General features: G+C 41.5%; 1 protein-coding gene across 1 annotated transcript in view; it reads left to right on the top strand.

Moving 5' to 3' along the window:
• TPH2 (tryptophan hydroxylase 2) overlaps positions 1 to 15,051 on the top strand; it is a 70,738-nt gene that overhangs the window by 8,855 nt on the left and 46,832 nt on the right. The window contains exons 5-7 of the mRNA XM_006026247.2: positions 1,929 to 1,996; positions 10,924 to 11,120; positions 13,216 to 13,351. Coding sequence (XP_006026309.1) covers positions 1,929 to 1,996; positions 10,924 to 11,120; positions 13,216 to 13,351 — 401 coding nt within the window. The remainder of the gene's footprint in view (positions 1 to 1,928; positions 1,997 to 10,923; positions 11,121 to 13,215; positions 13,352 to 15,051) is intronic.

Below are 15,051 nucleotides of genomic sequence, written 5' to 3'. Positions count from 1 at the left end.
GTCTCTGCTCCATCCCCTGTATGTATGTGAGGCTGCTATCAGAGTTATGAAGGGCCTGTGTTGAGACAGCATACGGGTACTGTGAGCTCTTAGATCATTCCAGTATAAAGCCCACTGCATAATGGTCAATACTTTCATCCTGAAGTTTGCCACATTTGATGAACTGTTTAGTTATGACAAACAGTTATTCTGTTTTCTTTTCTGCCTTGGTGTGCAAAAATCATTTGTCTCTGTCATAAGAAGAGTAAGACTACTCCAGTCCACTTACCCACCCATTAATACAATGTTGGCAACTTTTTAATTCAATGTCTGTGCCACAAAGGTATTTAAACAATCAAGATAGCTGCACCAAGGATCAACAGCTTTATAAGAAACCTTTTCCAGTTAAGCACCGCACATTATCTGACATTGTCATCCTAAACTATTATTTTTTATGAGTGATTCAATCAAAGCCATATAAAGCCATATAAACAGAAGAACAAAAGGGAGGTGAGGGGGCTACTGTTTGGGGAATCTGTGACCTGTAAGGACCTAAAGAGATTCCAGCACTAGTTTTCCTGCTGGAGAAGTAGCTGGAGTCATGCTAACAAAACAAAGTGAGGATGTGTTCTCCAAGTATCTGAATAGTGTTGTAAGGCCCCTGCTGCCCTGAATACTGCTTGAGAGTGGGACATTTGAAGGTTTTCTAAAATACTTTTGTATTCTCCTCCACTCTACCCTCAACAGTTCAACACATACTTTTACATTTTTGCTGCTGCATGACACTCGGGCTATTCTGGAAACCTATGCAAGTCTCATGGGCTAATAGTAATTTTCCATCATTTTTTTTATTGTGCCTTTCAGTTGTGTTTGTTTCTGCACATGCACAGTGAAAGCTATTTTTTCTATCTATTCTACTGCGTAGTGGAGTGATAGGAGCTGCAATACCCTTTCTGGGATGCTATGAAATTAAATTAAGCTCACCTCAATGATTTCCTTTTCTCTGTCTCCCAAGTGATGGCAATCTTGCCTTGATATTGAGTTTGCCTTCTAAATCTGAAAAGTAAAGTATATCAAAATGTTTTGTGTTTTGTTACAGTGTTTTGAGTAACTGAAAGTAGGGTAACTCCCTGTGGAGTATGTGTTAGAGGGCTTTGGTGTGCTTGACCTAGAAAGGGCAAGATTCTTTCACAACCTCAGTATAGCCTTCCCTCTTTAACTCATGTTGCAGCCATTCATGGGTTTAGCTCTGGAGGTGCTGGTGTAGTTCCCCAGTGTGTTGGCCAAGATGCCAATTGTCATAGTACCATCTTTGTAACAGGCTTTTATGAATTGTGAGGCACTTTGATCTTCAAACCACAAAACAGGTGCTGACCATGAGTCAAGGCTTCTAATTTCTTACCTGCATGTGCCATTCCAGGCAAGTCAGGAAGATGGTGACTGGGTTGAAGTGGCAAGGACACAGTTTCCTCTCATTAAGGTTTTAATTGCACAATAGTGTTTTTGACTTTTTCCTTAGAATAATGATAGGGATCCACCCCCCTTATTGGCTCTAAATGCATATGCCAAACCTGGAAATAGGTTGTGGAGATGTTGCAGCGTCACCCTGGGGGCCACACTCAATCTTGGCAGACACTAAGTTTTTGAGAACTGCTGCTGGTGATGACCTTTGGAGCATCTTTGCTGGTCTGGCTTTTCGGCATCTGCTATATGAAAAGGGACAGAGAGATGGGGCATGCTTGTAGCCATCCAGTTGGGGCACACTGCTGCTGTGATGCCCTTGGTGAGAAACTGACACTAGATTATTTTTCCCCACAATGAAAAACATGATGGTAATGATAGTATGATATAATTAAGCCCTAAATAAAAACTTTATTGATTTTTTAAAAATGTCTTAAACTAATTTTCTTTCCCCTTGTTCTAAATGAATGTCTCCTTCCTTTCTTAAGGGATTTAAGGACAATGTCTATCGACAGAGAAGAAAGTATTTTGTGGATGTTGCCATGAGTTATAAATAGTAAGTACTGGTATAATTATTTCCTGTGCCGCTGACTAGTTAGAATTCATGTTCCACTTAATTCTGTTAGGATGATGTTTTGCAGTAGACAAAAGTGAGCCATTAAACTTTGACCATTTTAGTGTAGGCTATAAATGACAAACCTGAAGCAGAAGCTTGAAATCATATCATAATTGCAGTGTAATAACAGGCAAGTGTGGATTTTTGCGGCTAAGTGCTACACTTTCACTGTGATGTTCATACTTTACACAAAGTAAGAAGCTATTTTTCAAAGTATTTACATACTGTGTAATGTATTTCTGTGTTGCAGACATCCTTGGGTTAGAAACCTGGCTTTTTAACACCAAAACTTGTCTTTACTGCTTGAGCCAAAGAAGATTATCTTTTATAAGCAGAATGTTTATATATGTTCTGGAACATGCTGCATCACTAATGGTGAATGTATTATATGCTTTCTCTGCCCATTTTTGACAAAGCTCATTCCTATTACAAGAGTTCAAATCCTCTAATTCATTCAGCTTATGGGCTGCAAAAAACATGCAAATTATTGAGTGAATTGTACACTGCTTGTAGTTCAAGGGAGACTCATTGCTCAAAATGCTCCTTACAATGAGCAAGAGCCAACAGAGGTATCTTTTGGTGGTAGAAGTAGCTGATTCTATAATAGTGGCACCCAGTTGTTGGAGGAAAAAGTAAGAACTGAAGGAAAACCTGACATTGCACCTGTAACCAGTTAATGAGTCCTATATAGTCTGCTATAATTGGAGGAATCGGGCCTTGTGGGTGAACAGAGGAAATGAGAACATAAACCAAAGGTTGGGTGGGGCGGGGGGGAGTGTATGGGTATGAAACAGTATCCACAAATTCCTTTAAAAAACAGTAAGGTAAGATTCCAGAAACTCAATTGATCTGGTAATGAACTTAGAGAAAACTAATATGCAAATCAGTGAGGGCCACCTTTTCTGACAGATGTGCCACAACTAAGCCCTACATATTTCTGGAGTGCCCCATGGTTCTACTTTCCCTGTCTAATCTGCTGCTCTGCTTTCTGCTCCCTGCCCTTTTTGCTGCTGTTCTCCCTGCTCCCTCCTAGATCTGCTGCATGCCACGCACACAGGCTGCCCGTGCCATTTGTGGCACATGTGCTGTGAGGTTGCCACTCCTGATGTAAAAGTTATACTGCATTTTTACAGGTTAAAGTCCTAATAATCTGGGCAAAGGAAAAGTATGTGGCTGCTCACAGTAGCATGAGGTACATCAGAAGTATTTATAGTGCACATGAAAACTATACAACTGTGCATCTGAGACAGTCAGGCCCTTTATGACTTTTCCCTAGTAGGTGATAAGTAATAGGAGCATCTGTCGCTTAAAAAAAATAAATAAATTGTAGAACCACAGAATTTTGGTTCACGAAGAAATGTTTTTGTTGGCTTAGTCCTGCTCCTAATGGAGTTGATGAGTGTTTGTCATGAACCTCAATGGAGAGAAGAATTGGGCTTAGCTGTATACATATACCTTTCATTCTGCATTGTAATAGATCACTGGATGTATTTAAATCAGCTGGTCCTGACGATCTTCACCCCAGAGTGCTGAGGGAATTAGCAGAGGTCATTGCGGGACCCCTGGCATGGCTTTATGAGCATTCGTGGTGCTCTGGTGTGGTGCCAGAGGACTGGAAAAGGGCCAATGTGGTTCCCATTTTCAAAAAAGGGAGGAAGGAGGACCCAGGAAACTATAGGTCTTACCTCAATCCTGGGTATGCTTTTGAGAGAATTATCCTGGCACATGTCCGTGAGGGGCCAGCAGGGGAGGTTATGCTTAGGGGCAACCAACCTGGGTTCATTAGAGGCAGGTCCTGTCAGACCAACCTGGTGGCCTTCTATGACCAGGTCACAAAATCCTTAGATGCAGGGGTAGCAGTGGACGTAGTCTTTCTAGACTTTAGGAAGGCCTTTGACACTGTCTCCAACCCCATTCTCATTAAAAAACTAGGGGACTGTGGTGTCGACACCTACACAGTCAAATGGGTCACTTATTGGCTGGAGGGCCGCACCCAGAGAGTGGTGGTGGATGAGTCATTTTGCACCTGGAGGGATGTGGGCAGTGGGGTCCCCCAGGACTCAGTCCTTGAACCCGCACTGTTCAACATCTTTATCAGTGACTTGGATGAGGAGGTAAAAAGCACCCTGTTCAAATTTGCTGATGACACTAAAATGTGGGGGGATGTGGGCATGCTAGAAGGGAGGAATAGGCTACAATCGGACCTAGACAGGTTACAGAGGCGGGCGGATGAGAACAGGACAACACTGACAAGTGCAAGGTGCTGCACCTGGGGAGGAAGAACCAGCAGCATACCTACAGGCTGGGGAACTCCCTTCTTGTCAGTGCAGAGACAGAAAAGGATCTTGGAGTCATTATTGATGCCAAAATGAACACGGGCCAGCAGTGTGGGGACGTGGTCAGGAAGGCCAACCACAGATGCATCTTGAGCAGGTCCAAGGAGGTGATCCTCCCCCTCTATGCGGCACTGGTCAGGCTGCAGTTGGACTACTGCGTCCAGTTATGGGCGCCGCACTTCAGGAGGGATGTGGACAGCATTGAGAGGGTCCAGAGGAGGGCCACCCGCATGATCCGGGGGCAGCAGGGCAGGTCCTACGAGGAGAGGCTAAGGGACCTGAACCTGTTCAGTCTCCACAAGAGAAGGCTGAGGGGGGATCTAGTGTCCTGTTACAAACTAGTCAGAGGGGATCAGCAGGCATTGGGAGAGTCCCTGTTCCCCTGAGCACTGCCAGGAGTGACAAGAAATAATGGTAACAAGCTAGCAGTGGGTAGATTCAGACTAGACATCAGGAGTTGCTACTTCACAGTCAGGGAGGCTAGGATCTGGAACCAACTTCCAAGAGAAGTGGTGCTGGCTCCTACCCTGGGGGTCTTTGAGGAGGCTAGATGAACACCTTGCTGGCGTTGTTTGACCCCAGTACTTTTTCCTGCTATGGCAGGGGGTCGGACTTGATGACCTGCTCAGGTCCCTTCCGACCCTACCTACTATGAAACTATTTTAAAATGTCGCATTTTCCTTTTCACTTGCTGTTTTTCCCTTTGTACATTTTGGTGGTGTTTCTACTCCTCATTCTCTAGTACTGAAGCTAATGAGACAATACTAGGCATAACCATAGATGTTTTTAGATTCTCAGACACTCAACATGTGTCTTTTCTGTTCTGGATGTTGCTCAGTTAGCTTTTTGCAAATACTTTATTGTTGTGTCAACTTTGGGTAGGTGATATATTCAATAAGCAATTCCTCACCAACATGACATTTCTGAACAGATAAAATGCTTTGGATCTGTTAGAATTAAGTGTCTGTGATTAATATTTAGGTCACTAGCTAAGTTCCTGCAGGGATTCCCAAACTATGGTTCGGGATGGCTAGTCACATGATGCTGATGCTCTTTCTTATTTGTGGTGGTCACATCCAATTAAAAGAAGTCAATAATCCATGACCTGCTTTCATAATGTTTCTTTTCCATGGGGATATTGCCATAAGGGGAGAGTAGGCTGATCTATGCAGTCCTGAGTTGACTGGGTCAACAGAGCCAGTCTTTCAATTATTAGGATGTGTTGTGCACTATACGGGACTTTGAGCCCATGATCACCTGTGTAACACAGCTATTTTTATAATTGTCCTTGGCTCTGAGTTGGAGCACATTTGTGGATTAAGGATAAGATATTCAAAGGGGCCGAACAGTTGTTAGTATCCAAATCTCTTTGATTTTTTTTTTTTTTACTGGTCATTAATTCTAAGAGCATGTCAACACATGTAGGGGTGTGACTGTACATGTGCAGCAGCAAGTTTGTGCTGCTACTTTTTGCCACTGTGCAAACCCCTATTCATGTGCTTTGGTGCGGGGCAAAATGCCCCATTTCGGGGAAACTGCTGTTTCCCCATTCCTTCAGGTTCCTGGTAAGCTGAAGGAGCCAGGGAAGAACTAGAGGAGGAGAGACACTTGCACTGGCAGCCAGAGTGTCTCCTGGGAGGACCAAGCCTCTGTGTCTGCTGGTGCGTGCTCCTGTGCCGTGTGCCGCACCGTTTTGGTTTTTGCTGGATTTTTTTTTTTTTGCAGTGTTTTTATTTTGCTACCAGGATTTCCTGATAGCAAATTTTGCCCAAATGCTGCAAATTTACAGCACATGGCACATTTTAATGTGCCAGGTGTGCAGTTTGTAGTGCTACAAAGAGGTCTGTAATGCCACAAACTGCACGTGGCTGCATGTCTGGATCCGGCCTAAAGTGCTAATAGTTTTCCAGATTTACCGCTCAGTTTTCTAAAGGCTGAAGTGCTAGCCTTTTTATTTTCTTTGGGAATAGGTAAGTTGGCTAGCAAGGTTCACCTTTACTATCAATATTCCTTTCTTGGATGTTGCTCAGCTTTTTCCTGCTTTTTCTACCCTGAAGATTGCAAAGTGCCTTTATCAGTCTTACTAACACACCTCTGAGTTAGTGGCTTTCTCAGGAGTTAATGGGATCTGTTCCTTCACATACAAATACTCTTTCTTAATTTTGTCTTTCCAGATCCAGGCAGTGTCTTGAATTCATTATCATCCCCAGGAGTTAGTAAATTTTCTGCACTATCTACAAATACCGGCTGGGTTGTAATTTTCTTGTCACACAGGTTTCTAAGTCAAACTAATTTCAATTACATTCAGATTTTATTAGTAATAGGCCTAAGTCCTGGCACTTATGGGAAGGCACATACTAATTCCAAATTCTTTATAATTTTATGCATCCTTTTATGGATTTTCATTTTTCTTCTTTGTGGTTTATATTTACTTTTGTTAAAAAAAATAACAGACCAACATGTTTCTTTTTTTTTTTCTGCATAGAAAGACCAACTTGGCAGAAAAAGAAAACACTTTAAAACAATCAATATATTTTTTATAGAAAATAATAACTGGACAGTAAGAAGGTGAGAGAGAAATTATATATTATGATTATAGAATTGATTTCTCTCCTTCTTGCTCTCTTTCATTATTGCTTATTCACATTTTTACATGACCTACTGAATGATCTAAAACTATGGTCTGAACTAATTGTCTGGGCCTCCTTTCTGTGCCCAGTTCTTGGAGTTGTTATTGGCTGGAGTGTATTTGAAGTCAATGTTTGTGGGAAGCAGATTATAATACTTCTCACCTATCTAGGTAGATTTCCAGGCCTTTGCAAGAGTGTGTTGCTGGGTAGTTCCCTGGCTTTGGAACAAACTCCTACTCCCAATTCTGTTCTTGGACATTTTCAGGATGCAGTATACAGCATACCTTTTTCATTTATCCTTCTACTGATTGTGGTTGCAGGTTACTTGATACTGAATTAGTTTATCTTTATTAGTGTCTGTTTTAATTCTATAATGTTATCCACAGACTAAATGGATGAGGACAGGATAAATGTTGTAGTAATTCTCCCTTAATATTTCAGCAAGCCTATGGCCAAGCCCATTTGGCAATGACCTCATAATATCCTTGGCGCAGGCCCCAGCCACATATTTGCCAGCTGCTAAATTGTTGCAAATGTATTTCTTTTTGGTTTTTTCCAGCTGTTGAATTTCTGGAGAAAACTAAGCAGTTTGTTTTTTCTGGTTCTTTGGTCTTTTGTCACAACAATTTGAATACCAACAAAAACTCATCTTCAAGGAAGCACTCAGTGTGATCCTGTGGGTTCAGGTGGCAAAGAGAATAAAGGAGGGCAGATTTTTGCCTAATGAGATTTTTGCAGGCTGAATAACCAAAATTCCTCAGGCACACTCACTCCAATCAATATGAGGTGTCCTTGGAACTCTGCCCAGTATCAGATCTTGCATCTCATTACAGCTGTGTGGGAAAAGCTTTCCTGTCTCTCAAATATTTTGAACACCTCAAATTTCTTGCACTTTGCTTCAAAAGGAAGCTGACATCTTTCCAAACTTTTCACATGGAGAGACTCATAAAATAACTAATAGTCCTGTGGTTACTCACTTGGGATGTTGGAGAGCCACACTGAATTCTCTACATAACCTGAATCAGAATAATGACTTGAGTCTGATCTCCCATGTTCCTGGTGAGTGCCATAGGCACCAGTCTCTCGTGATCTTGCACTACATTAATATTTAATCATTTATACCTGGTAGAACAACTTCAAAAGGAGAGATTCAGGGAGCCCTCTGAAGGCCACACCATAACTTGGTGTTTAAGACACTCACCTGGAAGTGAATCAAGCAATACAAAAATCAGGTAATGCAGGTACTTGTAACCAAGTACCTATATCCCAGGTGAATGCCCTAATCACTGGGGCAGTGGCTTTTCTCTCTTGGGTCTTTCTTTGTTTTTGACCAGATATTCCATCCTTTCTCTTTTCATTGAAACTGATGCTAAAAGCTTTTGGCTTCTAGTAACTGGCATTTTTCTGACAAGAAATATTATGTTGAAAAAAATTCCACCCTGTTCCACATCTAGGAAATCCTGTTCTCCTGCACATGTAGTCTTTGAGCAGCTCTCAACAAGAATGAGATCAAGGTACTGAAAAATGATTCCAGGACAGTTCAGACTCAGCTTCTCAATTCAAGATAGATAAATCTAAAAAAAAAAAAAAATCTTAGCAATCAGTCAGAGGAGAGATCCTACTCTGAGAAGGGAAGTGAAAGTTCAGCAGTATGACATTCAGGTTAGGTCTATGCTGTTTACAGCACAGCTTGTTGATTCATACTACATCTCCACACATGGGCGACTGGTGCCACCTTAGTCGGGGGGGGAGGGGGGGCACATGCCCCACCCCAGTGACCAGTCAGACACTGGGGGGGCATCTCCACAAGGCCAATCTCACCAACCGGGGGGTGGGGGGTGTCCTCTCATGGCTGATCACACTGACTGGAAAGCAACCACAGTGCTCCCAGAAGCAGCCATGACGCTACATCCAGTGCTCCCACTCCCCAGCTGGTGCTTACAGGGATGGCACCGCTGCTCCCACCTGCCCCCTTGCCCATACCTAAGCGGGGAGCGTGGCCTGTCAGGGGGCGCACCAGTGCTCTCAAGGGGTGCACGTGCACCCCTGTGCACCACCTATGCACTACCACTGTCTCCACATATCTGTTGCAAGCAGCAAATGGACCTCAAAAGTCTGAGGTGAGAGTTGCTGGAGTGGATGAGTTCAGTGAGATGGAACTATTCCTAGCTATGGAATATGGAAATGTGGTGGAATAGGCCTTCTCAGACCAGGCTGCACAGACCTTCCAGGTGAAGAAGGTGGTTTCATGATGGTGTGGAAAGAGGATGAACAGCTTGCTTGGACAGAAGGTCCCCTCTGGTAAGGAATTCTAGGACAGTGGGCGCATCTATAGGCATGGCTAATCATAGAATTGAAGGACCAGAAGGGACCTGAAGATCATTGAGTCCAGTCCTCTGCCATGGGCAGGAAGTTATTGAGCTTAAACAAGGTCAACAAGGTGCTTATCTAGCCTCATCTTGAACACCTCCAAGGATGGTGACTGCACCAGCTCTGCTGGAAGTGTGTTCCAGATTCTGGTAATCCTTATGGAAAAAAAGGGTTTTTTCTTATGTCCAGCCTAAATTTTCCATCTATTAGCTTATACCCATTGGTCCTCATCCTCTCTTGAGGACCCTCTCTTAGCTGACCGCTAATATACTTGTAGGTGACTTTGGAGTTTATTGCTCTAGAATTTACTGCTCCCGGGCACGCTGTTTGAATATGTTCCCAGGACCACAGCACATGGAGCAGGGTCAGAGTAGCCCTGGCTGGCATGAGGCCCTGGGGGTCAGCCTGCCAGCCCAGGGCTGCTCCCGCACCCCAGCTCAGTGTGCTATGGAGGGGCTGGTTGGGGCATGAGAGTGCTCCAGTGTAGGGCTAGCCGGCAGGCAGCCCGTACACTGAAGCATCCTCATTCCCCAGCCAGCTGGGGCAGCATCTACTTGTGCTCTGCTGCTGAGTAAAAAAACTCCGCAGAAGGATGGTACTTATATTTAAATGGATAATTAATTTATTACACAGTAAACATCTCATGTAGGCGTGCCCAGTGAGACTTAATTCAGAACCAACTCGATTGTTCAGAACAGTAATTATTTTATAAAATACCCAGATGAACATCTCTCTTATTTTTGGCCCTCTGTGCACCTTTTTAGAGATACAAAAAAGTTCACTCTAGAAAAACCCTGGATATCAAAGATATAATAAAAGACTGTAAGAAGCCCTTATATGATCTGGTTTGGTAGCATTTGGTCTTCTCTGTAATGGGGAAGGTGTGGGTGATGTGGATCAAAAAAAATAGACTGTCTGAGTTCTAATGCTTTGAGAATGAGCTTCATTCCTTCTACAGGATATTCCTGATAGCATGCTTATGAACCTGAGGACTTAAAATATGTCTGCATGTTAAGGTGGGAACAATGAGCACTAAACTAGAGAGATTTTTAGCTGGGGGTGGGGGTGGGGGGTCTGTACTTCTAGATATCACATCTGTTTTGTAAAATGAATGATTCAACAATGTTATATAAATAAATAATATTTTATATGTACAAGAATATATAGATAGCCGGGTTACTTTATTAATAATGCAGACATGTTATTATTCACACAACCAAGTGGAAAGTGATAAATGCTCTCAAATTCTGAAATACACAGTTTATATAGTCTTGATGCCATAAAATAATTATCATTAATACTCTTGAAGAAAAAATAGTTCTGGAAGCATACCAGTAAAAGTTGTATTGCACTTTGATAGAAGGTTTATTATCAGTTTTTATTATAGATTTAGATAGGAATATAAATACACATAGTGATTTGTAAATAAATCCAATGACAAATGGAAATGTCTGCTCTGAAGAATTTACTAGATAAAATTTATCCAGAAACTGTCTTTAAGAATATTTATTTTTTTGTTTTGTTTTTGTAGTGGTCAGCCCATTCCCAGGGTGGAGTACACATCTGAAGAAATTAAAACTTGGGGAGTTGTGTTCAGGGAACTCACTAAACTCTATCCCACTCATGCTTGCCGTGAATATTTAAAAAATTTCCCTTTACTCACCAAGTACTGTGCTTATAGAGAAGATAATGTGCCTCAGCTGGAAGATGTTTCTATTTTTCTTAAAGGTAAGGTTCCTGTTTGGTTCTTTTACAGCTATGGTATTATGAGAACATTGTTCCCTCTTAACACCTGAATGAAAGCACATTGAATAGAACAATACCCATTAATGTCGATAGCATTTAGATCAGGCAAATCAAATTAACCTCTCTTGGAAATGTTTTCCATGGGAGAAAAATTGCTGGAGTTAATTAGTTGTTTGAATCTTCACGTATAAAGTTAAGAGGGATGATTTGGTACCACACCTGAATGAGTCTGCCATCCACATGCTGAAGGAAAGGTATCCTGGAATGGAGTGAGGTCTTGTAGTATGATAGACAGTGGAGAGCACAGCCAGCCACTCCACTGTAATGATCTCAGTATGGGAACTCCGTGCTTTTCCTGTAGCTCCTCTAAGAGCAGGAGAAGAAGAAAATGTTGAGACAATATTGTTTAAAGACAGCTTCAGGCTTAGTGATCTCTGATCTTTATGTTCAGTTTTTGCCTCTATTAAGCATGAGGCCTTCTTAAAGACCTTATGAAGAATCAAGCATGTATTTACAAAGGCTGAACACAAGAGGGCTGTAAGCGCACTTTGTCAAAGTGAAATAGTAACCGGAGAGAGAAATATGCAAACCAACCACCTACCTCGGTTTTATTTGGAGCATGACCCCTGGCTCGTCGTTCATCATGTTGCTTCTGTCCATGCAAAAGGTTACTAATAGTTGAAATGCACATATCCAGGTTTGTTTGCATATTCTCAAATGATCTTTTGCAGTATTTCCATACAATTTTGACGTTCCTGTTTTGGAGTTTCAGACCCATCTTATGTACACTTCCCAAGACCCCAGTCATCCAGTGAGCTCCAGGTGGATGGAACTCAGTAGGACTCCACAGGTGTAAAGGGGATCTCCCTGATGTTCAGCAAAGGATCAGTGCCTATATGATTATCTGATTTTGAAAAAGCCCATCACAATACTTCGCATGTCCTTGTCTGTTGGGTTAGGAGCAGCCAGTCACTGCATTTTCTCTTAATGTTCGTTCTCCTCAAAAGTCCCTTGAGATTTTCTGGTACATTAGCTTCTTGTGCTCTCTTGTCAAATCCTAGGAGCCCAAATTAGAATGTCACAAGAACATTAAGAAAAGGAATTCTTTTTGGTGCTTCAATTCCCAACAGGGGAAAACATTAAGAAAGTTGTCCTCAGTGTATAAGGGAGAGTTTTAACTACAAGAAATGTGTTTGGTATGAAAGATTAACTTATCTTATTCCCTTTTGCTCTGCTTCATCCTCACTTCTTGGTTATGATCACCTGCATTCAGCAATCATTAGCTTATTCTGAATTGGTCATACCTTTCTAAGTTGCTCATATATTGTAGTCTTGGTCTCTGAGGAATGATGCGAAGGTATTGGGATTCTTTTCTAACTAGAAGTTTAAAAAGGACGATAACAACAAAGAAGTCTGGATGGCTTCATAAATATATCTTCAGACCAAAGAATGGAAGCTAAACGTGGAACATTTTCCTGTAAACACCTTGGAAACAGCAACTAATAAGGAAAGAGAAAATGTAGTTAAGAACTGTCCTTTTCAAAGTTACTGCGCGTTTGAAATGACTCCCCACTGGGACTGATCTGACAAGGGGATGCTTTGTTAAATGCATAAACGAGCCTCTGTATTTTAATCCCACTGCATGTATATTAAAAAATTCACAGGATAGCTTTATTATATGTGAAAATAATCACACATTTATTTTAGGTCCAGTAAAGGTGATGTGCATCATCTTTCATAGAACTCAGCTTGTGTGTCGGACTCTTTTATCTTGTCCTTGTTTGGTATTGTAGATAAAAACAGATACTTCATGATGTTTTCGCACACTGTAACCTTGACTACTTTTCTAGTAGATTTTTAATTGAACTGTGAATTATTTCAAGCTGCTTTTATTAAGAGTATTTTAGCAGGGCGAAATACTTATCTATGCCCAGTGGACACAAATAGCATACAGTGATCCTCAGTCCATATTTTTAGTACTTGTTTTTGGTAGAATCAACAACTATAAAGCCGTACATGCCCTAAAGGACTGACAGTGAAATACAATGTGGCCTTTTCATTATCTTCTCTACTACAGAAAGGTCTGGCTTTGCAGTGAGACCAGTTGCTGGATACCTGTCTCCCCGAGATTTTTTAGCAGGATTAGCCTACAGAGTTTTTCACTGTACTCAGTATATACGACATGGCTCAGATCCTCTCTACACACCCGAACCGTAAGTTCCCCACTCGTTCTATTCCTTCAATATACACAACAATTGCAACTTTAAAAATGAAGGCAATTATGATGTTTGGGTCCTTTTAAGAATCAGTTTCGTTACCCAGGATCCATTGGCGTATCCTTGCACAAAGGGTTAAATCCTGACTCCACTACTGCTAATTGGTAAAACTGTTATTGATTTAAGTGGGGCTAGAATTTCACCCAGTAGCCTTTATTATGGATTTGTGTAGAATCCAAAAATTTGACACGCATCATTTTTTAACACTGCTAAGAAAAAGCATTGTCCAAACTTTTTGTCAATGGAAGATCCAATTTTCAATTGTACAGTTCTTTTCATAAGAAGTGTCTTTTGGGGCAAAATATTTTCTTTGGTTAGCATTTGGAATTTTTAGGGGGTAAACACTGATATATGAAATATTTTAATTGGAGTGTGTCACTATGGCACCTCTCAGGAGTCATATCCCCATTATTTTCATTGAGTTAGGCCCCACAACCACATTTCTTTTTTACCATACAATACAGCCATGAGAAGCCCAGGAGGAACTGTCCCCTCAATGAGAGAGGAGATTGCATTATGGGATACACAGTCTGACCAGAGGCTTGGACCATGGAGGAGAGTGGGAACATGACGAGCTGAAAACGTGATCGACATGAGGCAGCATGTCAGCATTTCCAAACTGAAATATTCTGGGATTAAACATTTCTGGTTTTGATTCCTTGATGAAAAGTCAACAGTTTTGGGGGAAGGAGTGGGGTGGGAACCAACACTCCAGCTGGTTCTAGGTATTCTGTGTTGTGCTCTGTGCAGTTTGCAATAGAACAGGGCCTGCCAGGCATTTTTCACACTGGATAGTCTATTAACGGTTCTACTGATTTCATAAACCACAAAAGCTTCAACAGCAGACTAGTCAAGAGATGACTAGAATGAACTGCTAGATTTGGTCTTATTTCTGCTATTTTGGTATAATTTTTTAAATCAAAACTTGCAGAGATGGTTTTATATATCTGTCTGTGATCTTTGAAACCATGCAGGACAGAACCACCGATGGCATAAGAAAACCTTTTAGGATGTTCATCTAATAACTGACCAACATCATTTTCATTTTGGTTAGATGCTATATATAAAAATATATTGTTATGGCAGATTTCTAGAAGGACTTTTTCTTCATATGCAAGCAGTGTGAACTGTTGGAAGAAATGCTGCAGTATTAGTTTGGCAATATATTTTCTTTTTGAGAAAGCTGTCAGACATCAAAGTCACTTATTCTCTGCTTTCAGCTCAGTAGTTGGAGTCAGTTCTTGAGCCAGCATTGCTGCAAATGCTTTGTTTGAGGCTCTTGAAAGATGATTTTGCCTGACTATAGTTTGACCACTTCTCTTCCAAAACAAGTGTATATGGTGTAAATATGAGCAATATTAGAAAAAATACAGACTGATTTCCCCCCTTGTGAGAAGCCAGGCTGCTGGGTTCCAGTATCTGCTAACAGTCAGCGGAGAAGTAATAATGGCTATGAAGTTAATAATGGTAACAAAATATAGGAGCATTATGTTATATAAAACAAGAAAATGTATGTTGTGTACAATCCCAGTAAGTGCAAAGGTCCCGATCTATCATGCCCTTCAGTCAGCCACATAACTAAGGAGATGGGGAGTGGAGAGGGAGTGAGCAGGGCACCAGCTTAGGGAGGAGTGCAA

Source organism: Alligator sinensis, unplaced genomic scaffold (genome assembly GCF_000455745.1).
Source record: "Alligator sinensis unplaced genomic scaffold, ASM45574v1 scaffold1021_1, whole genome shotgun sequence".
Classification (NCBI taxonomy): Eukaryota; Metazoa; Chordata; order Crocodylia; family Alligatoridae; genus Alligator; species Alligator sinensis.
This window is presented reverse-complemented; position numbering and strand designations above follow the sequence as displayed.